Source organism: Notolabrus celidotus, chromosome 8 (genome assembly GCF_009762535.1).
Source record: "Notolabrus celidotus isolate fNotCel1 chromosome 8, fNotCel1.pri, whole genome shotgun sequence".
NCBI classification, from domain to species: Eukaryota; Metazoa; Chordata; class Actinopteri; order Labriformes; family Labridae; genus Notolabrus; species Notolabrus celidotus.
In genome coordinates, this window is record NC_048279.1 from 10,657,670 (window position 1) to 10,676,591 (window position 18,922).

Consider the following 18,922-nt stretch of genomic DNA (forward strand, 5'->3'; position numbering starts at 1 on the left):
GAGCTCAGTGCAGAGAATCAGAAAGTGTACTTTTAAAACAGTCATAATCATTTACAATATAGAAAAAAAAAACAAGATATTCACTTGTACAAACACTGGAAACATACATCCAAATCTAATTATATCACCAAATATAAAACACCAAACATTGCTACATTGTCTACATTACCTTCACACATTGATTCTTCTGTTTTCATGGATTCGTATTTTATGACTGAAAGTATTTACTTATAAAACCTAAAAGGATTCTGTTGCTGTTTTAATTGGACAGAACAACATCACTTAAATATTGAACAATATGCACTATTAAAAATGAACAAATAACAAGATCCTGAGATGTATAATTCCATAGTAAACCAACCAAATCTTCAATTGTTTCTTCCAAATCCTTCCCTCTTAATGAGGATCTTCATCACATACTGATTAACCGTCCTCCAGCTGGAAGGTTTGTCTAGGCTCTGAGTCTGCAATGGCTTTTGGTCGTTCTGAGCGGTGCATCGTGCTGTTCCTTGCTTGCCTGCGCATGGAGGACAAACGTCTGCGGAAACCCTCACCAGAGAAAAAGTAAAGCAGCGGGTCAAAGCATGAATTGGCAGCGGCTAGGCACAGCGTCACCACAACAGACTTGTGCATGGCAACCTGCTCTGAGCAGGTGGCGTCTTTCCGGGACAGAAAGGTCAGGTGAATGCTGCGCTGCACATGGTACGGCATGAAGCTCACTAGAAAGGTTAGCAGGACGATGACAATCATTCGGATGGCTTTGGTAGCTGTGCCCTGTTGCTGTCTGGCAGCATGGGTGCGGAACAGCAGGGTGCGAATTATGCCAGCATAGCAAAGCAGTATGACCAGAAAGGGCAGGACAAAGCCCATCATCAGAGACAAATAGTTCAAAATGACAATTTTTTGAATTTCGTTGCCTCGTGGCGGCTCAAAGCACTTTGTTTTATTTGTGAAGGAGTCAAAATGTTGGCCAGACATCAGGAAGGGTGAAGATGAAAGACAGATAAACACCCAGACGCCCACACACACCAGGCGAGCACGGTTCTCTGACGCCAGCTGCAGGTTTTGAACAGGGAAGACAATGGCCAAGAAGCGTGTGAAAGACATAGCAGCCATGAAATAAATGCTGCAGTAGAGGTTAACATAGAGTGCGTAGGAGCTGATGCGACACAGGAAATCTCCATGGTTCCACTGGCCCTTGTTCACATAGTAGAGGACTCGCAGAGGCAGCGTCATCACACATAGCAGATCAGACACAGCCAGGTTCAGCATGTAGATGTGAAATGGTGACCCCTGACGGTAGGTTCTGAGCAGGACCACCAGGGCGAAGCCGTTCCCAACCAGGCCCAACACTGTGATGATGGAGTAGGAGGTGGAGTACACCTGGTTACGAAAGTCATCAATGGAGGGACATTCTGTAGAGTTGCTCTCTGCGCTGTCTGTCAGATTCATTTGGTTTATCTGTGGTGGCAGCTGTAGCTGCTGGGACAGAAAGATGACATGAGGATGTGTGAAGTACAGATAATATCAACGTAAACCAAGAAACTGTGCATGCAATGCAAAGTTTTGCAGAGTGTGTCTGTAATCTGAAAGATTGTCTCAGAGATTTTCTTGGGTTTTGCGGACTTTGCAGAAAACCCGACAAAGTAGATACGAAATGTAGACTTCTATCCTGTCACATGACAAAAGTTTCCAATCTGTGGGGCAAACAAAGGATAAGACGTAATTACTGTTCACACCAGTGGCGTACTCAGACTGTTTGAAGGGCACAGGCTTGAAAATAGAAAGGCCGCCCACTGTGTGGCATGAGACGCCGGAGCTTCAAAGATCTGCCTCTAGCTGCATTTTGAAGCCCATTTGTAAACTCCTTGGTTTTATGTCTCGCTTTGGAATTCTGTAATTATTTAATTAGAGCACAGGCCTACTTGTTGCTCGTTAGAATTAAAGATGGGCTAAACAATTAAGTGAGCCACATGAGCAGTGGGTAGTCTTGAGGTTACAGCGTAGGGCTCATTTAAACAAAATGAGGCACAAGTAATAACATTTTGCAAACATTCTGGTAAATATTTATGCTATAATTTGTGGTAGAAATTTCATTATTTAAAAGAAATACACAAAAACGATCAATACATAAAATGAATTCTGCTTTCTTCATTATGCTCACATCCAAGTATTGCATCTGCTCTTTTTCACATGGTCATTTTAAAACAGAATAGTGTAACGTAGCCCACGTACATAATCATACTTAAGTCACTGACAACCAAACACACTTTATCACATTTAATCCATTGGAAAGGGACCTGAGAGAGCTTTCTATTACTCCGTATCCATTGATAGGGCATCCAGAAGGTATCTTTTTTATGATGCATACACTTACCAGGACATCTCATATTGTTTTGTCTATACAAAAGCATCCAAGAGAACATCTCTGCAGCATTTTCTCAGACACGAGTGCATGGGGGGAGCACACCACTGATTAACAGGAAATAAAATAATTTATGAGCACTGCCATTGCTTTGTTGATAAATAATTGTAGTTTCAGCAGACTGCATTGATTCCCTCAATGGATGACTGATCATCAGAGCTTCTGATCATACTGTCTGTTCATCTTTGCGTAGGTCATAAAAAAGTTACTTGACTACATTTGGATATGCAATTACCAGTGAACTTGATCCCCGTCTCACACTTATTTTCTTTGTATCAGAAGCTGAGTTGTATTTATCACACTCTGTAGTGTGTGACCATGGACTGTATAAAATATGGACGTAGTATCCGTGATGTCACCCATCTGTTCCTGAGAGCTGTTTTGAAGCCAATTGACGGCGGCAGCCATATTGGAAATGTGGAACTCAACCAGGCAGTGTGACGTAGTGTGAGCCTCCCAAGCAGCAACCTTCGGTCTCAAACGATGAAGCCCATGTGGAAGTGCTATAAACTGCAATACATCGAGAATCAGCTTGAGGCTGGCTGCAGAAACACCAGTACCACATAGACATGAATGGGAAAAAGACGATCTTTGCAGCATTAATAAACATGTTTACAGCCTGGTTCGAAAAATGGCTTGGCTCTACAAAGCTAATCTCTCTAATGGCACACACTGTACGGGGGGTGAATTTTTTCTTACGTGACGGTTCAAAAGAAATTAAGGTTACAAGTGTTTTGCCTGGTTGGGAACACATAGCTGTTGACCAGGAGGCTCACACTACATCACACTCTGCCTGGTTGAGTTCTGCATTTCCAATATTGCCGCCGTCGATTGGCTTCAAAACAGCTCTCAGGAACAGATGGGTGACGTCACGGATACTACGTCCATATTTTATACAGTCTATGGAGCCTCCTAGCCAACAGCTATGTGTTCCAAACCGGGAGTCAAGTCAGTCATGTCCTTATTTGGGCAAAAACTTGAAATCTTAATATCTTCTGAAACATCGCGTTAGAAAAAAATTCACCCCCCATACAGCGTGTGCCATTAGAGAGATTAGCTTTGTAGAGCCAAGCCGGTTTTTGAATCAGGCTGTAAACATGTTTATTAATGCTGCAAGGATCGTCTTTTTCCCATTCATGTCTATGTGGTTTCCAGTGTTTCTGCAGGCAGCCTCAAGCGGATTCTTGATGTATTGCAGTTTATAACACTTCCACATGGGCTTCATCGTTTGAGACCGGAGGTTGCCGCTTGTGTGTGACATAAATGCCTATTACCAAATCACACATCTTTACTGGCTTCTTGAATTAGAGAAATGTCTATTGCTTGAGAAAAATGAATAGAAGCTGCTTAAAAAATTAAGAATAGTGAAATTGCTGAAGCCATATTTAACATGTAACATATCGGCTGCATGCCAAAAACTGTTACCATCTACCAGTGTCTTTGCCTCCAAGTCAAAATATCTCTGATTTCAAAAAAATGATTGAAATAAATTCTGACTTCAGAAAGTTTTCCTTACCATTGATGTCCTGTCTGCTGTTAAAATGTTGTTTCCAGTCACTCTTACTGTTGATCTTCTTTCCTGGTAGATGTTTGAACAGCAGCGCTGCTTGACTGTGTCTCCTCTGCCTCTGTAACTCGTCTGCCAGATATCACGAGGTAGTGGGAGGAGGATGTGCTGCAGGTGGTTGCTTCTTTATACGCTCAGTTATCTGGAAGTGGGTCTGGTCTGTCTTCTACAGCAGCATTAAGTCTGATGTCATCATCAACCCTTCTGCAACACATTTACAGTAAATCAAAGAAAACAGGGTAAATAAATAAATGGGTTCATCAACACAGGAAGTTGTTATTTTATTATTTGTTTGTCTTCATGAATCATGTTGAATCAACCACAGACTACATTAAACCTATTCTCTGTTGGTTGTTGTTTTCTTTGCTGTTGATTTTTCCAAAGAAATTGAGCTGTAATAAGGCATTTCCCTTCCTTAACCACCCTCTCAGATTCATGTTCATGTTCCATGTGTTTGCTTGTCCGACCTGTTCTACTCTGCCAAAAACCTATTTCCCAATGGTAGTGTAGAGGTTGACATGTGTTTACAAAGCGAAACTCTTTACATAACTCAGGTCAAATTACAGCAAGGCCAGACTTGTTGATTCATAGCACTGACTGTATCGTCATGACACAGCCTTGTTAAGTAATTTGTTGAGTGTGGTGCAGCAGCACTGCAGAGACACTTAAACAAGAGTCAACCCTGCCTGACTCCTCTGGTCTAGTGAGGGAAGTCTTTTCTTTATCTCTGCATTTCCTTTGTTTTTTCGTAATGAGTGGGAATTACAGCTAGTTAATTGAGTGCTGATGCTGCAGTGGAAATGAGCCTTCTTGTATTTGCACTTAAAAGAGCAGAATGGCGGAAAGGCAGGATCATTTGTCTGTAATTCATTTAGTAGTTAGACAGTAGCAAAGACAAAATCTCAACCCTGCACTCTGCAACACCACTTACTCTACATGATCAGAAAATGAACTTGTTTTTGACTTGATAGTGCATTCAGTGCACTTAGTGGTTCGACTTTCAGAACGAGCCTGTATCAACACCACTTAGTCTACATGATCAGAGAACGATATCTTCATTAGCTTGATGGTAAGAGTAACAACAGGGCAGAGAGCAGCTATGAGTGTTGAGGTCATTCTGGGATATGTTTGTAGTGCACTTGTGGTTTTTGAGTAAATTCAAAAACCAGGATTTAATGGCACAACTGTACAATTTAAGCTCAGCTGAACTGTTTATTCGTCTTAAAACAAGGGGGGACAAGGCGTTTGCAGTCCGAGCCCCACAACTGTGGAACGAACTGCCGGAGGAAGTTAGGTTGGCGGACTCTGCTATCTTTTAAATCATTGCTCAAAACATACTTTTATCGAAGAGCATTTCCTGATTTTATTTGATCAAGGTGTCTTGCACAGGGTCCTGCTTTTATTTTGCTTTTATTTGTTTTTTCCTTTGTTTTTATGTTTTTATGATTTCATGTTCTTTTAATAGTGATGACACTTGCACTGCCTGTATGGCTTTTTAAAATGCTCCTTATTTTGCACATGTCCTTGAGGCATTGTTAAGCACTTTGTAACATAGTTTTTGAAAAGTGCTCTATAAATAAAGATGTATTATTATTATTATTATTATTATTATTATTATTATTATTGTTATTATTATTATTATTATTATTATTATTATTATTATTATTATTATTATTATTATTATTCATCCATTGTGTTGTGGTTTCAGTCTCACTGTTGGCTGGAGACATTTTCAGGCCAAGGAGATCTCATTCATCAACAAGTGAACCAAAACTCACACAATTCACACATGAGCAGCAAATTAGAAATGAGCCATGAAGATCAAAGCTACAGGTATGACCTACCTTCTCTGCTGTAGAGAACAAGTGGCAGCTCAGTTGTTGTCGTGGATCATTACTGCAGTGATCTGAAAGCCTAATTATGTGGTGGGATGTGAAAATGCTTAATAGATAAAGTGCATTTTCCTGGCATCATCCTCTTTGAATATTATGGTAACTCCTCAAAATCTTCTCTGTCTTTGTTACTGTGAACTTTTTTTTACAGGAAATGTGCTAAAAGGGAAGACTGCGGATTCCTTTTTTAGTTAAGTTGAATGAAAAAAACAAAACACATGTGCTTCTTTTAAATGTTTGTGTTTCCAAGGTTACAACATATTTTGAAAATAAGTAATCACACTGCTCCCATTGGTAACTTATGTCAAGTCAAACATGCTCTTCCAAAAAGAAAGTACTCACGGTATGCAGTTGGGATGATAGGTCATCCACTTTGTAGCATTTATAGCACCACAGTCAAAACTCAGGCTCGTCCAGTTTTTTATAGGTAGTATAATGAATGCATTCCTTACTTCAAGACTTAATTATTACAATGCCCTGTTAGTAGACTGCTATCCTCAGCTCTTCAGCAGTTCAAAGATGATCAGCATGCATACTGACAAGAACAGGGAAAGGTATCATGAATCTCTTATATTAGCTTTTCATGACTGGCTCCCATTCCTCACATGCTCATAGTGATCTATTTGGCCTCATAAACTTCATGCTCACAGAATATAAGCCTGCATGAGAGTTTTTCAGAGTAGAGTGGGAGGTTGAGCCTTTGAGCATCAGGACTCTGTCTGGTGGATCCAGGAGGCAGATACCCTCTCCACTGTAAGAGTAGGCTTAAAATGTTTCTTTTTGGTAATGCGTGCAGCCAGGGCTGACTTAGCTCTTAGGATTTCTTGGCTTTTACAAGCTTAGACTGGAAACACCCATCGCCTATGTGCTCCTCTCTCTCTCTCTCTCTCTCTCTCTCTCTCTCTCTCTCTCTCTCTCTCTCTCTCTCTCTCTCTCTCTCTCTCTCTCTCTCTCTCTATCCATCACTATGCATTCATGTATCTCTAATGCATGTTTCTTCTTGCACAAGTTCAGGATAAGATCAGCAAAGAGATGAGAAGTATCACTTTGACTGCAGGGGGCAGCAAAATGGACACATAAAGAAAGTTCCTCAGCTAACAGAGTTATAGGTTAGTTTCTGGTTCTGTGCAAAAGAACAGATACGAAAGACTATGAACTCAACGCATTCAGCATACATAAAATGTGAGTTAATATCAGTTCCTACCAGATGTAATTTAATGGACAAATAAACATTTTTACTTGAAAACTGCATGTATTTCACTTTGTCTTATTAGCAGCAATAGGGCATAGTAAAACACAATACAATAAACATTTCTAAAACTCCACATTATCATAACAGAACATAGTTACCTCGATGAGATGACTAAAAACTGTGAGGAACAACACACCTAACATTTTCTGTTTAAGGAGCATATATTAAACCAAACAGTAGCCCACATTAAATCATACATTTATGGTTATTTTGTTCTCTATCCCCTCATGAGAGAAGTCCTCACATCTTAAACTTCTGAATGCTCTTCTATTTGCCTGTTGTTTGTGTTCTTCTGTTTGGTGCTGGGAAACTTGTATATTAAGGGTTAATATATCATCACAGATACCAGCCTTCTGCGGCAGCTAGAAATAAGTTGACTGAAAGAGTTGAAAATAAAGAGGAGCAGCATAGTAAGTTATAAATCTTTTACAATGATCAAAAAAGCACTAACGCTGGAGTAAACTGCAGAGTCTGTAATGACTCAGTGGAATCGAGTGACCTCTTTTTACATGTCACAGTAATGTGAGCTTCTGTTTATGTAAAATCAATGATAGCAGGCAGCGCTGATGTAATAAAAGAATACTTGAAACTTGAAAGTGCCTCTTTTTGTGACTTAAACTGAATGCATCTCACTCACAATTGTAAAGTGATCAGACTCTTAGATATGGCCGCCACTAACTGTTTACACTGTCTTTCTGTTATGAACACTTGTAAAATGTTGTTTACCTGATGCAGTCTCTTGCATATTTGAAATGGATCCAGCAGCTCCCCGCCTCTGAATGCACTCCTTTCATGGAAGTGAGATCTGCTGTTTCTCTCGAGTTGATATAAATCAGTTGTCACTGATCAATTATATCATTTTTATGTTTGTTCATGCAGGGACCATTTTAAGCTCCCTTAATCCTCCCAAAGAGCTGAAACAGCACATTATTTTACATTTATAATTTTTTATCACTTTTACAGAGATGTACAGCTAATAAAAAGCATATCTCAGATAATAAATACACTGGTAGTCTGCTTACTTTGAGATCTATAGTAGTCTCTCCTTTTCTCTGGCAGTCAGTTAACATACCGCAGACCAGGATGTTTATATGGGTCACTTTTCTCTGAAATGTGTCACTTATCTCACAAAGAAGAGTTTTTTGAGAGGACGGCAGAAGGTTTTCACAATCTCAATTCAAATGCTGTGGTTTCCTAGCTGCTGACATAGTGTCTGCAGGAGTGCAGACTGTGTGCTAACTGATGTACCGATATTGCTTAACATCCTTGAGGTTCAGTTCAGTGAAAGCAGAAGTACACCTGTTCACAAGCCCATCACTGTTGTAGTTCGTTTCACAACAACATAAAAAAGAAGCAGAGCCACGATTCAACAATGGCACAGACACATTGTCAATGGAAATAAAGGGTATCAAAGAATACACCATTAGATGTGGTTGTAAAACACATGTTTCCACTCATCAAATGAATACTGTCAGGTCTTGTTTAGATAACCTCATCTGGCAAAGTTGAACAGAAATATTTGAATGTGTACAAACATGCTTACATAAATCCACTCGACTGTGTTAAGATGAAAACGGAAACCTTCTTGCCTTCTCTCTGAGCACATCTTGAGGAAGTCAAATATCATTAATTTCTTATGATGTGCACTCAATGAGCACGTAATAATTAGAACCCACATGGTTTTGAGTGCAATGAGAAATATAAGTCACTTTAGCTGTTTGGGTGCAGAATAAAATGGTGACTAATCCTTTTAACAGTTGAGTGGAGCCCTCTGTGTTGGTTGTGAGTCTTTTTGTTTGAAACTTGAGGTACCATGAGCATATTTCCTGGAAATGACTGATCAGGTTTTCTAAACATACCAAGAAATGTATCTGTTCTTGTAAACCTCATTACCTTACTCTTTTTTTTACTAAGCTTTACAAATCACACAAAGGATTTACTGAAAATGCATTGACAGGCTGTTCTTAAGAGTTTCAATGTGAACCTGCGTCCCCTGTCCTGTGTTTTTAACCAAAAAGGTAATGATTCAAGGTGAATCATCCTCCTCATAAATTGATTAGTTTAACTCAACACAGTTGTGCAAGCCACTGCAGCTGCTGATGAAGACCTAAGTAGGTGCGTTGACAATTTGTAAAGCTATTTTTGAATGGTGTTTTAATTCTACACAAATACTGCAGTGTTGTATTTGAGCAGTTGGGGTATTTTTTGAAGGACGATTGCAGTTTGATTGTTGTTTTTCAAACATTTGACTGACCCTGCACAAGAAGAAGAATGTGCTTTTAGTGTGTTTGTGTTGTTTCCTAAGTTTGGGAATTAGAACCAAGCAAAAAGTCTGGCTGGTGGTAGTGGTTGGAAAATCTTGAGTTTTGGAGTTTTAGTGTCATTAACATTTGTGTTGATTTAAATTTGACCTGTTGGGCGTGGATTTAGCCTAATGGTTAAATTGCATGCCCATATAGTGAGCAGCCCAGGTTTGATTCCAGACTGCAGCCACTTTCCCGCATGTCATTTCCCCACTCTCTCATCCGGTTTCTAACTCTGTCCACTGTCCTCTCTTCTCTAAATAAAGACGTAAGAGCAAACATTTTACCTGTTATGGAGCTTCATATAATACTAAAACTGTAAAGCTTGATTCTGAGGGGAACAAGCCATCCAATAGTATGAGTATGAGAAACGCCAATCATGATCAAAGTCACACCAACACCACATTGCCTTTTATAGTGTCACTGCTCTCATTGCAACACAGTTCATTTAAAAAAACCAGCCAATTAAACACACACACACACACACACACACACACACACACACACACACACACACACACACACACACACACACACACACACACACACACACACACAAACACACAACATAATTCATTGTTTCCACTGAAACCCTAGACCTACTTCAGCATTTATCCTGTTAAGTTGGCAATGACCTTCATATGAAAGCTCACAAATACTCATGTGTTGTGTGATACACACTTACTCACACATCTGGACTATCAAACACCATAACAAGTGTTTCATGGGATCAAAACAAAAACAAAACCATCTGCTTGCAGTGAACCGTCAGAGAAAAGCAGCAGCTAATGAATTAAGCAATGCAAATAGTAATAGCAGGGTGAGTGGAGTGATTAGTCAGCTCAGAGGAGTGTCATGATGTTTGGCAGTGATAACAAAAGCCATTCATCATTGTGTCCACACCCAAGTTTTTGGGGATACATTGCAGGTTTGCCGACTGCCTGCTCCAAGACAACATCTGAAGTCCACGTGTGGGTTGTTAGATTTGCGCTCAACATCAACATAAATCATTTGAACAAAAGATCTGCTTTGGAAACCCTTCTTAAATTGGGTTCATAGTTAGCTAATAAGCTTTTGGAATCATTGCTTACTTATTTATGTGTGTGTTTGTTTTATCAGAGTTTCTCCTCCATTTCTGGAGGGCATCTTGGCATCACTCTTCCTGGAACCTACTCTCCTTTTTACAATGTTACAATGTCATTTAGCAGATGCTTTTATCCGAAGCGACGTACGTACGAGAACAAGAACAACACAAGCAAAGATCTAGACAAGAGGAAACAAGATCAGTAAGAGTAACAAAGTGCTTCAAGTCAATTTGGGTGCAGGTACTGCCAAGCAGTGTAAAGGCAATGCACAAAAGTAAGTAGGGATTTTTTTTTTTTTCAAAATAAGGAACATCTACAATGAAGCAACCAAACAATTTAAGACCTTCCATTATCATCATCAACAATTAACATCACCACAATAATGACCAAAGTACCAAGTGCTGGGACCCTCAAGAGCTGAACACCGATTCCCAGAGTAGAGCAGGACAGTGCGAGTCAATTGTAGCTGGGCGATATGATCTGCCACTGGGGACAACAGTGGAGAACAGTCTAGCTAAGTGCATAGTGCTTCCTAAAGAGCTGGGTCTTTAGCTGTCTTTTGAAAGTAGAGAGGGACTCTGCAGATCGAAAGGAGTTGGCCAATTCATTCCACCATTTAGGGACAACAGAAGAGAAGAGTCGAGCTAGTGATTTTGATTTTGAGGCCCCGTGTGCTGGAAGCACTAGGCGCTTTTCAGAGGCTGAGCGCAGCGGGCGAGAAGGGCAGTAGACCTGGATGAGGGGTTCCAGGTAAACTGGAGCGGTTTTGGTTACTGCTTTGTAAGTCATGATTAGAGTTTTGTATCTGATGCGAGCTGCAACTGGAAGCCCTGAGCTGCTTGGAAAAACACATTCAAACAGGTTTACACTGATGTTAGTGATGTAAGGAAAGCCCTCAGGCACAGATTCTACTCTAACATGAGTCAGATATGGTCTGGCTTTCCTCCAGACCAGACATGATGACATTTGAAGCAAACAGCATTGATAAAGAGAAGGGAGCGGGGACTTTTCATTCACTCTCTTTCAGCCTCTTCGAGAAGACGGGCTGGCATGGGTAACGCAGTTGTCAGCCCGCAGCCAGGTGAAATTGGACAATGACTTTCAATCTCAACTTCCTGCCAGTACACAGGTGAGTCTATTTCTTATTTGAGCACCTATTCCTCTACATGTTTAACCAGATATTTACTAAGAAGTCTTGGTTATGGAGGAACTTTTGATTTTAAATCAAGCGGCAACCTGCGGTCTCAAACCATGAAGCCCATGTGGAAGTGTTATAAACTGCAATACATCGAGAATCCGCTTGAGGCTGGCTGCAGAAACACCGGAAACCACATAGACATGAATGGGAAAAAGACGATATTTGCAACACGTGTTTACAGCCTGGTACAAAAAACGGCTTGGCTCTACGAAGCTAATCTCTCTAATGGCACACACTGTACGGGGTATGAATTTTTTTTCTAACGTGACGGTTCAGAAGATATTAAGATTACAAGTTTTTGCCAAAATAAGGACATGACTGACGTGATTCCCGGTTGGGAACACATAGCTATTGGCTAGGAGGCTCACACTATGTCACACTATGCCTGGTTGAGTTCCGCATTTCCAATATGGCTGCCGCTGTTGATTGGCTTCAAAACAGCTCTCAGGAACAGATGGGTGTCGCACGGATACTACGTCCATATTTTATACAGTCTATGTTTTAAACTGCCAATTGGTTGATTCAGATTACTTAGAGAGAGTTCAAATCAAAGACACGTGTAAATGTTTTACATCATGTTTCCTTTTTGACTTGACCTCCTGGTCACATTCCATAAACGGAATGGTTTTTGCTAGAGTCCTACATACTGTTTATAAATATCACCTAATACTAAATAAATTACCCTCCATTGAAGTGCGTATTGAGTAAACCTCCCTCAGTAATGCTGAGGAATTGGCTGATGGATTTTTGCATGTCCAGACCTCTGCCTGCATTACTCATCCACATAGTCATAAAAAGGAGAAGGGTGTGAATAGGATGAAATGGAAACAGATAAACTACAAGCATCTTTTTCATGCTTGGATGTGCTTTTTTCTGTGTGTGTGTTTGCACCTTAAAGCGGGTGAAGAAGAAGGTCAAGCTGAAGATTTACATTCCTGGTTTTCCAGACAAAGGATGACACTGAGTTAATCTAAATGTCTGATCTTTCTGCAGATCTAAGCAAGTTTTAAAGACGGCCTGGGGGATAAGCTCTTGGTGCTGGCCTGGTTCAGTCACAGAAGGAGGGCTCTCAGCCTCCAAAGAGTGGCTGCGTCGGTTCCTACTTCTGAAGCTGGTCACAGTTCTGCTGTTCCAGGGCTTCCAGGGTGCACAGCTCCCCCTTCTGGTGAGCTGTGCATACAGCCTGCAGGCCCTGTTGCTGCTCCGTTCCCCCCACATCTCTATAAAGCCCTCCACTGTGCTTCTGGGTCAACTGGCTCTTGCAGACGGTCTTGTGCTGCTGAGCTGGACTCTCCAGCTTGGAGCAAATCTGAACTGGTGGATGGAGGAGGCAGGCTTTGAGATTCAGACTGGCCTCATGAAAGAGGGAGCATCAGCATGGCGGAGGGAGGCTGTGAGCACGTTCTGTGAGCAGCTTCTTGATGCCCACCACCTGGCCTCTCTGCTGTTGCTGGGGCTAGTGGGATTAGAGGCCACGCTAGTGTCACGCTGGCCTCAGCAGACTCGGAGGTTCAGGACTTCTCACTGGGCGCAGCTTAGCTGCCGCCTGGTCTGGATACTTGTGCTGACAGAACTGTTGTTCTTGCTCCACTCAAAACTTTTGCACAACCCCAGCCCTCAGACTTATCCTTCAACAGAAGAAAACCCTCAGACCCTCTCTCTGGGACCAGTGCCTCTCATCTCCCTTCCAGCGTTCTCCCCTTGCCTGAGGAGGACTTTATGGCTGCTGAATTTAAGGCTGCACTATGTTTTTCTTCGTGGCAAACCGAAGAGGAGAAAAAGTTCCTATCATTAAAAGAATTTAAAAATGTTATGAAGTCATCCAAAAGTACTATGTATCCTTTTCCTATTTATATGAAGAAATAAAGAATAACTGTATGGACCGTTACATTAGCTCAACAGTGGCCCCTGTGGCAAAAAAGTGGTAATTACAGTACACACATTCAGACTCTTGCTGACTCTTGTGTTTTATAATGTAGGCTTCTTATTGTTGTTAGCTGTCTTGCTCATAAAGTATCACAAGTCTATGGGTGTACAAAAAAAAGGAACTCTAAATTACACATGCCCTTTTCACTAAAGTAAGAGACAGAGCTAATATTAGCAGCCTCATTTGGCCAAGTAAGCCCATCAAGGAATACCCCTGAGTTAGTTCAATAGAGAAGTTTTTTAAATTGTTGTTTTGAACTCTCCTTGTAGTAACGCACAAGGAAGATTGTAGTGGGAGTTTCTCTTTTTTGAGTCACTGTCTCCAGGAGTGAAAAGGCCATTCTAGCAAATACATCCTTGTTCAGAAACATACAAAGTATAAAATAAAAGTAAATGTTCAAAACCATTGTGAAACTATAGATATGTTTTAATTACATTAGGCCACTGTAGCTGTGAAATGTGGTCTATGTGGGATTTTATGGAGTGAACATTTCACATGCTTCTGAAGAAAGCTAATGTAAATTTTGAGCAGGGAGATAATGATCAGGTTCATATTGTAAACAGGCTCATCCTGCCCTCTCCAGGGTTTTATCTGGCAGGAATTCCGAGTTCAGATGTTGAAACAAAAACACATACATCATTTTAAAAATCTCTAACACATGCTTGCAGGGGAATGTCTTGAGTATATTTTGTCTTTTTTGTTCACAAGTTCTGTTTTCGTGCCTCTAGGTAATCATTTGTCATTTGGTAATCAATCAGCAAATCTGATGTAAGATCAGTTGCAAGAGCAGCTTTGACATAACTGCTTTAATGTCTGCTATCCACCCATTTACTAAGCTAGCTACTGTTCAGAAAGTGCATGCACGGTGGAGAAATATTATCTGTGTATACGGGTTAAATGTCGGTCAGGATGACACCACAGATGCTACCAGCAGACAACTTTCAGCTTGAAGGCAACTTAGGGGCAACCTGTGGCTTCAGTGTGGATATCTGCCAACACAATCATGCTAAAATAATACGATACGATAGGATATCATGTCCTTTATTGTCTACGTAGGGAAATTTGTCTTTGACATCAGTGCTGCACACGTTACCTGCTATTTAAAAGGTCACAATGACAACAAGAGCACACATAAAAAATACAATAGATAATACACAGTCATACATCCCACAGAATACTCTTAGAGAGCACCATAACATTGTCCCAACCGTAACAGGCTATTTACCATTTAAAATTCTGATAGAGATAGGCACAAATGAGTTTTTAAAATGATTCAATTTACATTTGGGGACTCTGTCCCTTCTTCCAGACGGTAAAAGTTCATACTCAGAGTAACGGATGTGCAATGGATCTGAACACACTGCTCATAAATGGCCTATAGAAAAGGGTTGCCAGTCTTTCCTATGACCTTCATGGCAGTCTTCACCAGGCGAGAGAGTTTGGTTTTCAGCTGAGGAGTGCATTACTTTCTATGGAGAAGTCCTGTGTGTCAAACCTGAGAAAAAAGGTTGGACATAGAGGACTTCTTCATAGAAAGTAATGAACTGTTGCACACTATTTCAACTACTGCAGGTATAATCCTTTAAAATGTGTTACTGATGATATCAAATATGTTCTACTGGAACATAGATTTCAGTAAGGTTCAGAATTATCTGGTGTGATGTACAATATGTCCAGTAGAGGGCAGCACACCCCTTACAAGAAAGCTGATCTAATCAGTATGACTTCTTCGGTTGTGTGTTGGTGTCTGTGTGTCTGTGTTGCTGCAACTTCAAGTGCTCCTGGAACTAATCAATTAAGGCTGGAGACCAAGCAACAACAGGGCAAAGAGGACTGAAGAACAGTGGAGGCAGCTTCCTTCCCATGATGCTCTCTGTTTGGCTGCACAGTATACACAGTCAGACATAGAATAACAACACATCCTGTTTGTCCACCATGGCAAGTCAAGGTACATTTGTGCAGGATGTCAAGGACCAGAGGAGAGACCATGTCATGTGATATCTAGTTCAGTTATAGATTGTTAGTTAGGTGCAAAGAGAGATGACTTTCTTGATTAAGAAATATACTACAAGAGACATTTCTAAAGTGAAACACTACAAAGGAGGATAGGATTAAATTACAACAGTCATAAACGTGTTTTTACCCATGAATGAAACTCTGCAGCCTGTGTTTTGGCCAATCATTAACACTCTGTACAGAATGTCCTTTGCCTTTAACTTGCAGTTTTAGCCCTCCCCCTTTAGATTGTGTAAACATGCCACTGTCAGAACAAACTGAAGAGATGCACTGATTTTGAACAAGGATTGTGATAAACATGCTTTCAGATGACAGACAACTCTGTTCCCATCTTTGTGACTTAAGTCACATACCACATTCAATCGCTGATGGTAGAGGCTGCTATAGTAAAGGGCCATCCTTATTACCTAATCTCATTCATACACATTCACACACAGCTGAACAACAGCACTCCAGTGTCTTGCCCAAGGACACTTCGACATGTGACTGCAGGAGCTGGAATCGAAACCGCCAACCTTCTGGTTGATAGACGACCTAGTCTACCCACTGAGCCAAAGTATCCCCATTTATGTCAGGTAAAGCACAAGTGTAACTTTTGACAGTAACATTGGCTTGGTTCTAGCCATCTGTCCAGGTAAGTCATTACACTGAGACCTGCAACACCAGGGCCAGGATGAATCTTAATGGAATTTGGTCACCCTTCATTTCGTTGTGTGCTCCTGCAAAGACCTACATGCTATCAAATGTATGCAAGAGAACGTAAATATGTACAGGACTCACATCGAGCATCCAGATGCATCCCATTGTTCTCACATTTCAGTGAAGTTGGAAGTTAATCATTTGTCCCCGTAAATCACAATATTTTAATCTTTTCGATCGTCTAGTTCACTGAAAGCAAAAAGATCAAAAAGTTAAACAAGTTTTTAATGTTTGATGCAGGAGGACTGTAAGTTCACATTATAATTCAAGAAACTAACAGATAATACTTTTTATTTAAACTGATACTTTAATCTTTTGTGTTGGATACGTTGAGATGACTGACCTGTTACCTCAGAAATTCACTCTTAAAAATCTGTAAAGTCAGGACCTTTGAGTGTATCAGACATAAGAAGATTGAGATATTCCCCCTTCCTCTATCTTTTCCTGTCCTCTAAGTTTGATATCCACTGGTACTTATTTGTGCTGGGCTTACAAAATCACATTATACCTTAAGTGTGCCACTTATGTTTGATATTTATCTTCTCCCACTTACTCAGATCAAAGAAAAACCACAAAGTATTTTCATATAAACGAACAAAGGATAGATTTTACAATATTTATAACATTCTCACCACGTTACTTTGTTCTGGAAAGAGATCTGTGTATGTGAATTCAACAAATCAGTGTTCAATGCATTAAACTGTATTCACACTGTTTTTACCATCAAAATAAAAGTAAAGGTAAAGCAGCAGTTATTGTTTTGGGAATTAAGAAGAAAGACTAAAGGTCAGTTCTCAGCCTGAATACATAATTTAATACCACAAACCAAGCCAGTTTCCTCTGTTCATAGACTAAACCTTTCTTCTTTAGCATTCACATTAGGACACTTTTGGTTTAAGATTTTATCAAACAATAACATAACTTCTTCTTTGGCAGGATCAATAAAAAAAGATCTAGTAGATCAGATAAATGCATCTGAAGTAAGAAGCTGGTCCTCCCAGAGTCCTCACCAAAACCAGGAGACAATATCACATCACAGAGTTTGATCTTATAAAACTTGAGGTCTGCTCAAGCTCTGGATCTTTCAAATCCAGACTACAGTCTTTTGTTTTTGCCATGGTCTTTTGTGTTTCAAATATGAGAACTGTATTCACATCTTAATTGAATTTCCTCTGTTTTTGCACTTTATTTAGTTCAATATTTGTTTTATTCTCTGAGCTCCAGGTCACAGTGTGTTTTTACTCTGTCTTGTGTTTCTGTAATCTTTACTGAATGCATTTATATCTGATGTGAAGCACTTTGGATGCCTTGTGCTTGAAAGATGCAATATCAAAAAATCCTTTCCAAGAAGGCCATGTTTGGAAATTAACTGATCAAATCTTTGAACAGCAACTTTTTCCTGGGTGTACCCTCAAGCAAAGTACAGCAGCTCATTATATCAAGATAGAAACAGCTCTGTCTGCACATGCTGGGGTCAGTCTGGTCAGCCTGTCTGTCTCGTCTCCCCAGAGAATGAATGCTCACCCATGACTGCTCATGCTGCACCTATCAGTGCTGTGGGATAAACAGCCACGGCTCAATCTCTGGCTGTAGCTGCAGAAAGTTTGAGGTCTCAATCTGTGGTCTCAGCCACAGCTGGCAGCATTGATCTGCTCCACTCTGCTGAGGAAAAGCTGGTCTCTAATCAGGTTGGAGCTAAACGTTGGCCCACAGAGTCTAAGATCAGCCATAGACGAGGACACATGGGCACTAAGGACATCCCTCGGCAGCCATGTTAATATCAGTCCATAAAGCCTATAAAGCTCCAGACTCCTGTGTTGTACTGCCTCGCTGCCTTTGTCCATCTCTGTTGTCAGGGCAGAGGTATGTACGGCACGACGGGGCTGCCCCTAAACTCTCCTGGAGCCAATGAATGAGAGGATGGACGGAGGCAAGGGGAGGAGAGCAAAGGAAATACACTCATCATCGCATTAAAGGAGAGCGGGACAGAGGGGTCGAGGAAGAGAGGAGGTGGAGGGAGGCAGGGAGGAAGAGGTGGCAGAGGGGGGGTGCAGTAATGGGGTCTTTGTTCTGGTTGGTGTGACTCACAAAGCCTTGGCTGGGCCAGCACAGCTTAGTTACCGTTACCAAACACAGAGAATAAGGAGGGAGGAGTGTGTGTGTGTGTGTGTGTGTGTGTGTGTGTGTGTGTGTGTGTGTGTGTGTGTTTGTGTGTGTTTGTGGACTGTAGGACTTTTCTGCAACCCAGCTAAACCTTAGATGTTATCTAGTTCACAAAATTTCAACACAGCTTTTCCCTCACTTGCATTGGTTTTGTTTCTTAGCCCAAGAAACATCACAGGCAACCAGCGCCATCATCAGTCGATGATCAACATGCCAGACTCAGTTATGTAACGTACAAACAACTGAACATCAGTCTTTGCAGAGTCTGAACTTTAATAATAGCAGATTAAAAGAAAAACTTACCTAAATAGACAACACACATCAGAAAGTGATACAACCTCCCTGTGGTTATGATGTGAAATTTATAAAAAAAAACATCTAGCATGAAGTAGACC

General features: G+C 40.8%; 2 protein-coding genes across 4 annotated transcripts; one reads left to right on the forward strand and one right to left on the reverse strand.

Annotated features, from left to right (window-relative positions):
* Positions 1 to 344: 344 nt before the first annotated feature.
* Positions 345 to 6,093, reverse strand: cysltr1 (cysteinyl leukotriene receptor 1). 2 transcript variants are annotated; one of them, XM_034689263.1, is made up of 3 exons: positions 5,837 to 6,093; positions 3,942 to 4,196; positions 345 to 1,479 (listed from the first exon to the last, which is right to left on the reverse strand). In XM_034689263.1, exons 2-3 carry the CDS (start codon positions 3,942 to 3,944, stop codon positions 424 to 426), a joined length of 1,059 nt encoding a protein of 352 aa, XP_034545154.1. In that variant the 5' UTR covers positions 3,945 to 4,196; positions 5,837 to 6,093; the 3' UTR covers positions 345 to 423. The 2 variants fall into 2 exon arrangements, with proteins under 2 accessions (XP_034545154.1, XP_034545153.1); XM_034689262.1 differs by having other exon boundaries at positions 345 to 1,482.
* A 3,115-nt stretch (positions 6,094 to 9,208) lies between these two features.
* Positions 9,209 to 13,989, forward strand: LOC117817750. 2 transcript variants are annotated; one of them, XM_034690514.1, is made up of 3 exons: positions 9,209 to 9,251; positions 11,552 to 11,653; positions 12,716 to 13,989. In XM_034690514.1, the coding sequence occupies exons 2-3, from the start codon at positions 11,619 to 11,621 to the stop codon at positions 13,515 to 13,517; spliced, it is 837 nt and encodes a 278-aa protein (XP_034546405.1). In that variant the 5' UTR covers positions 9,209 to 9,251; positions 11,552 to 11,618; the 3' UTR covers positions 13,518 to 13,989. The 2 variants fall into 2 exon arrangements, with proteins under 2 accessions (XP_034546405.1, XP_034546406.1); XM_034690515.1 differs by having other exon boundaries at positions 9,231 to 9,251; positions 11,524 to 11,653.
* Positions 13,990 to 18,922: the final 4,933 nt, after the last annotated feature.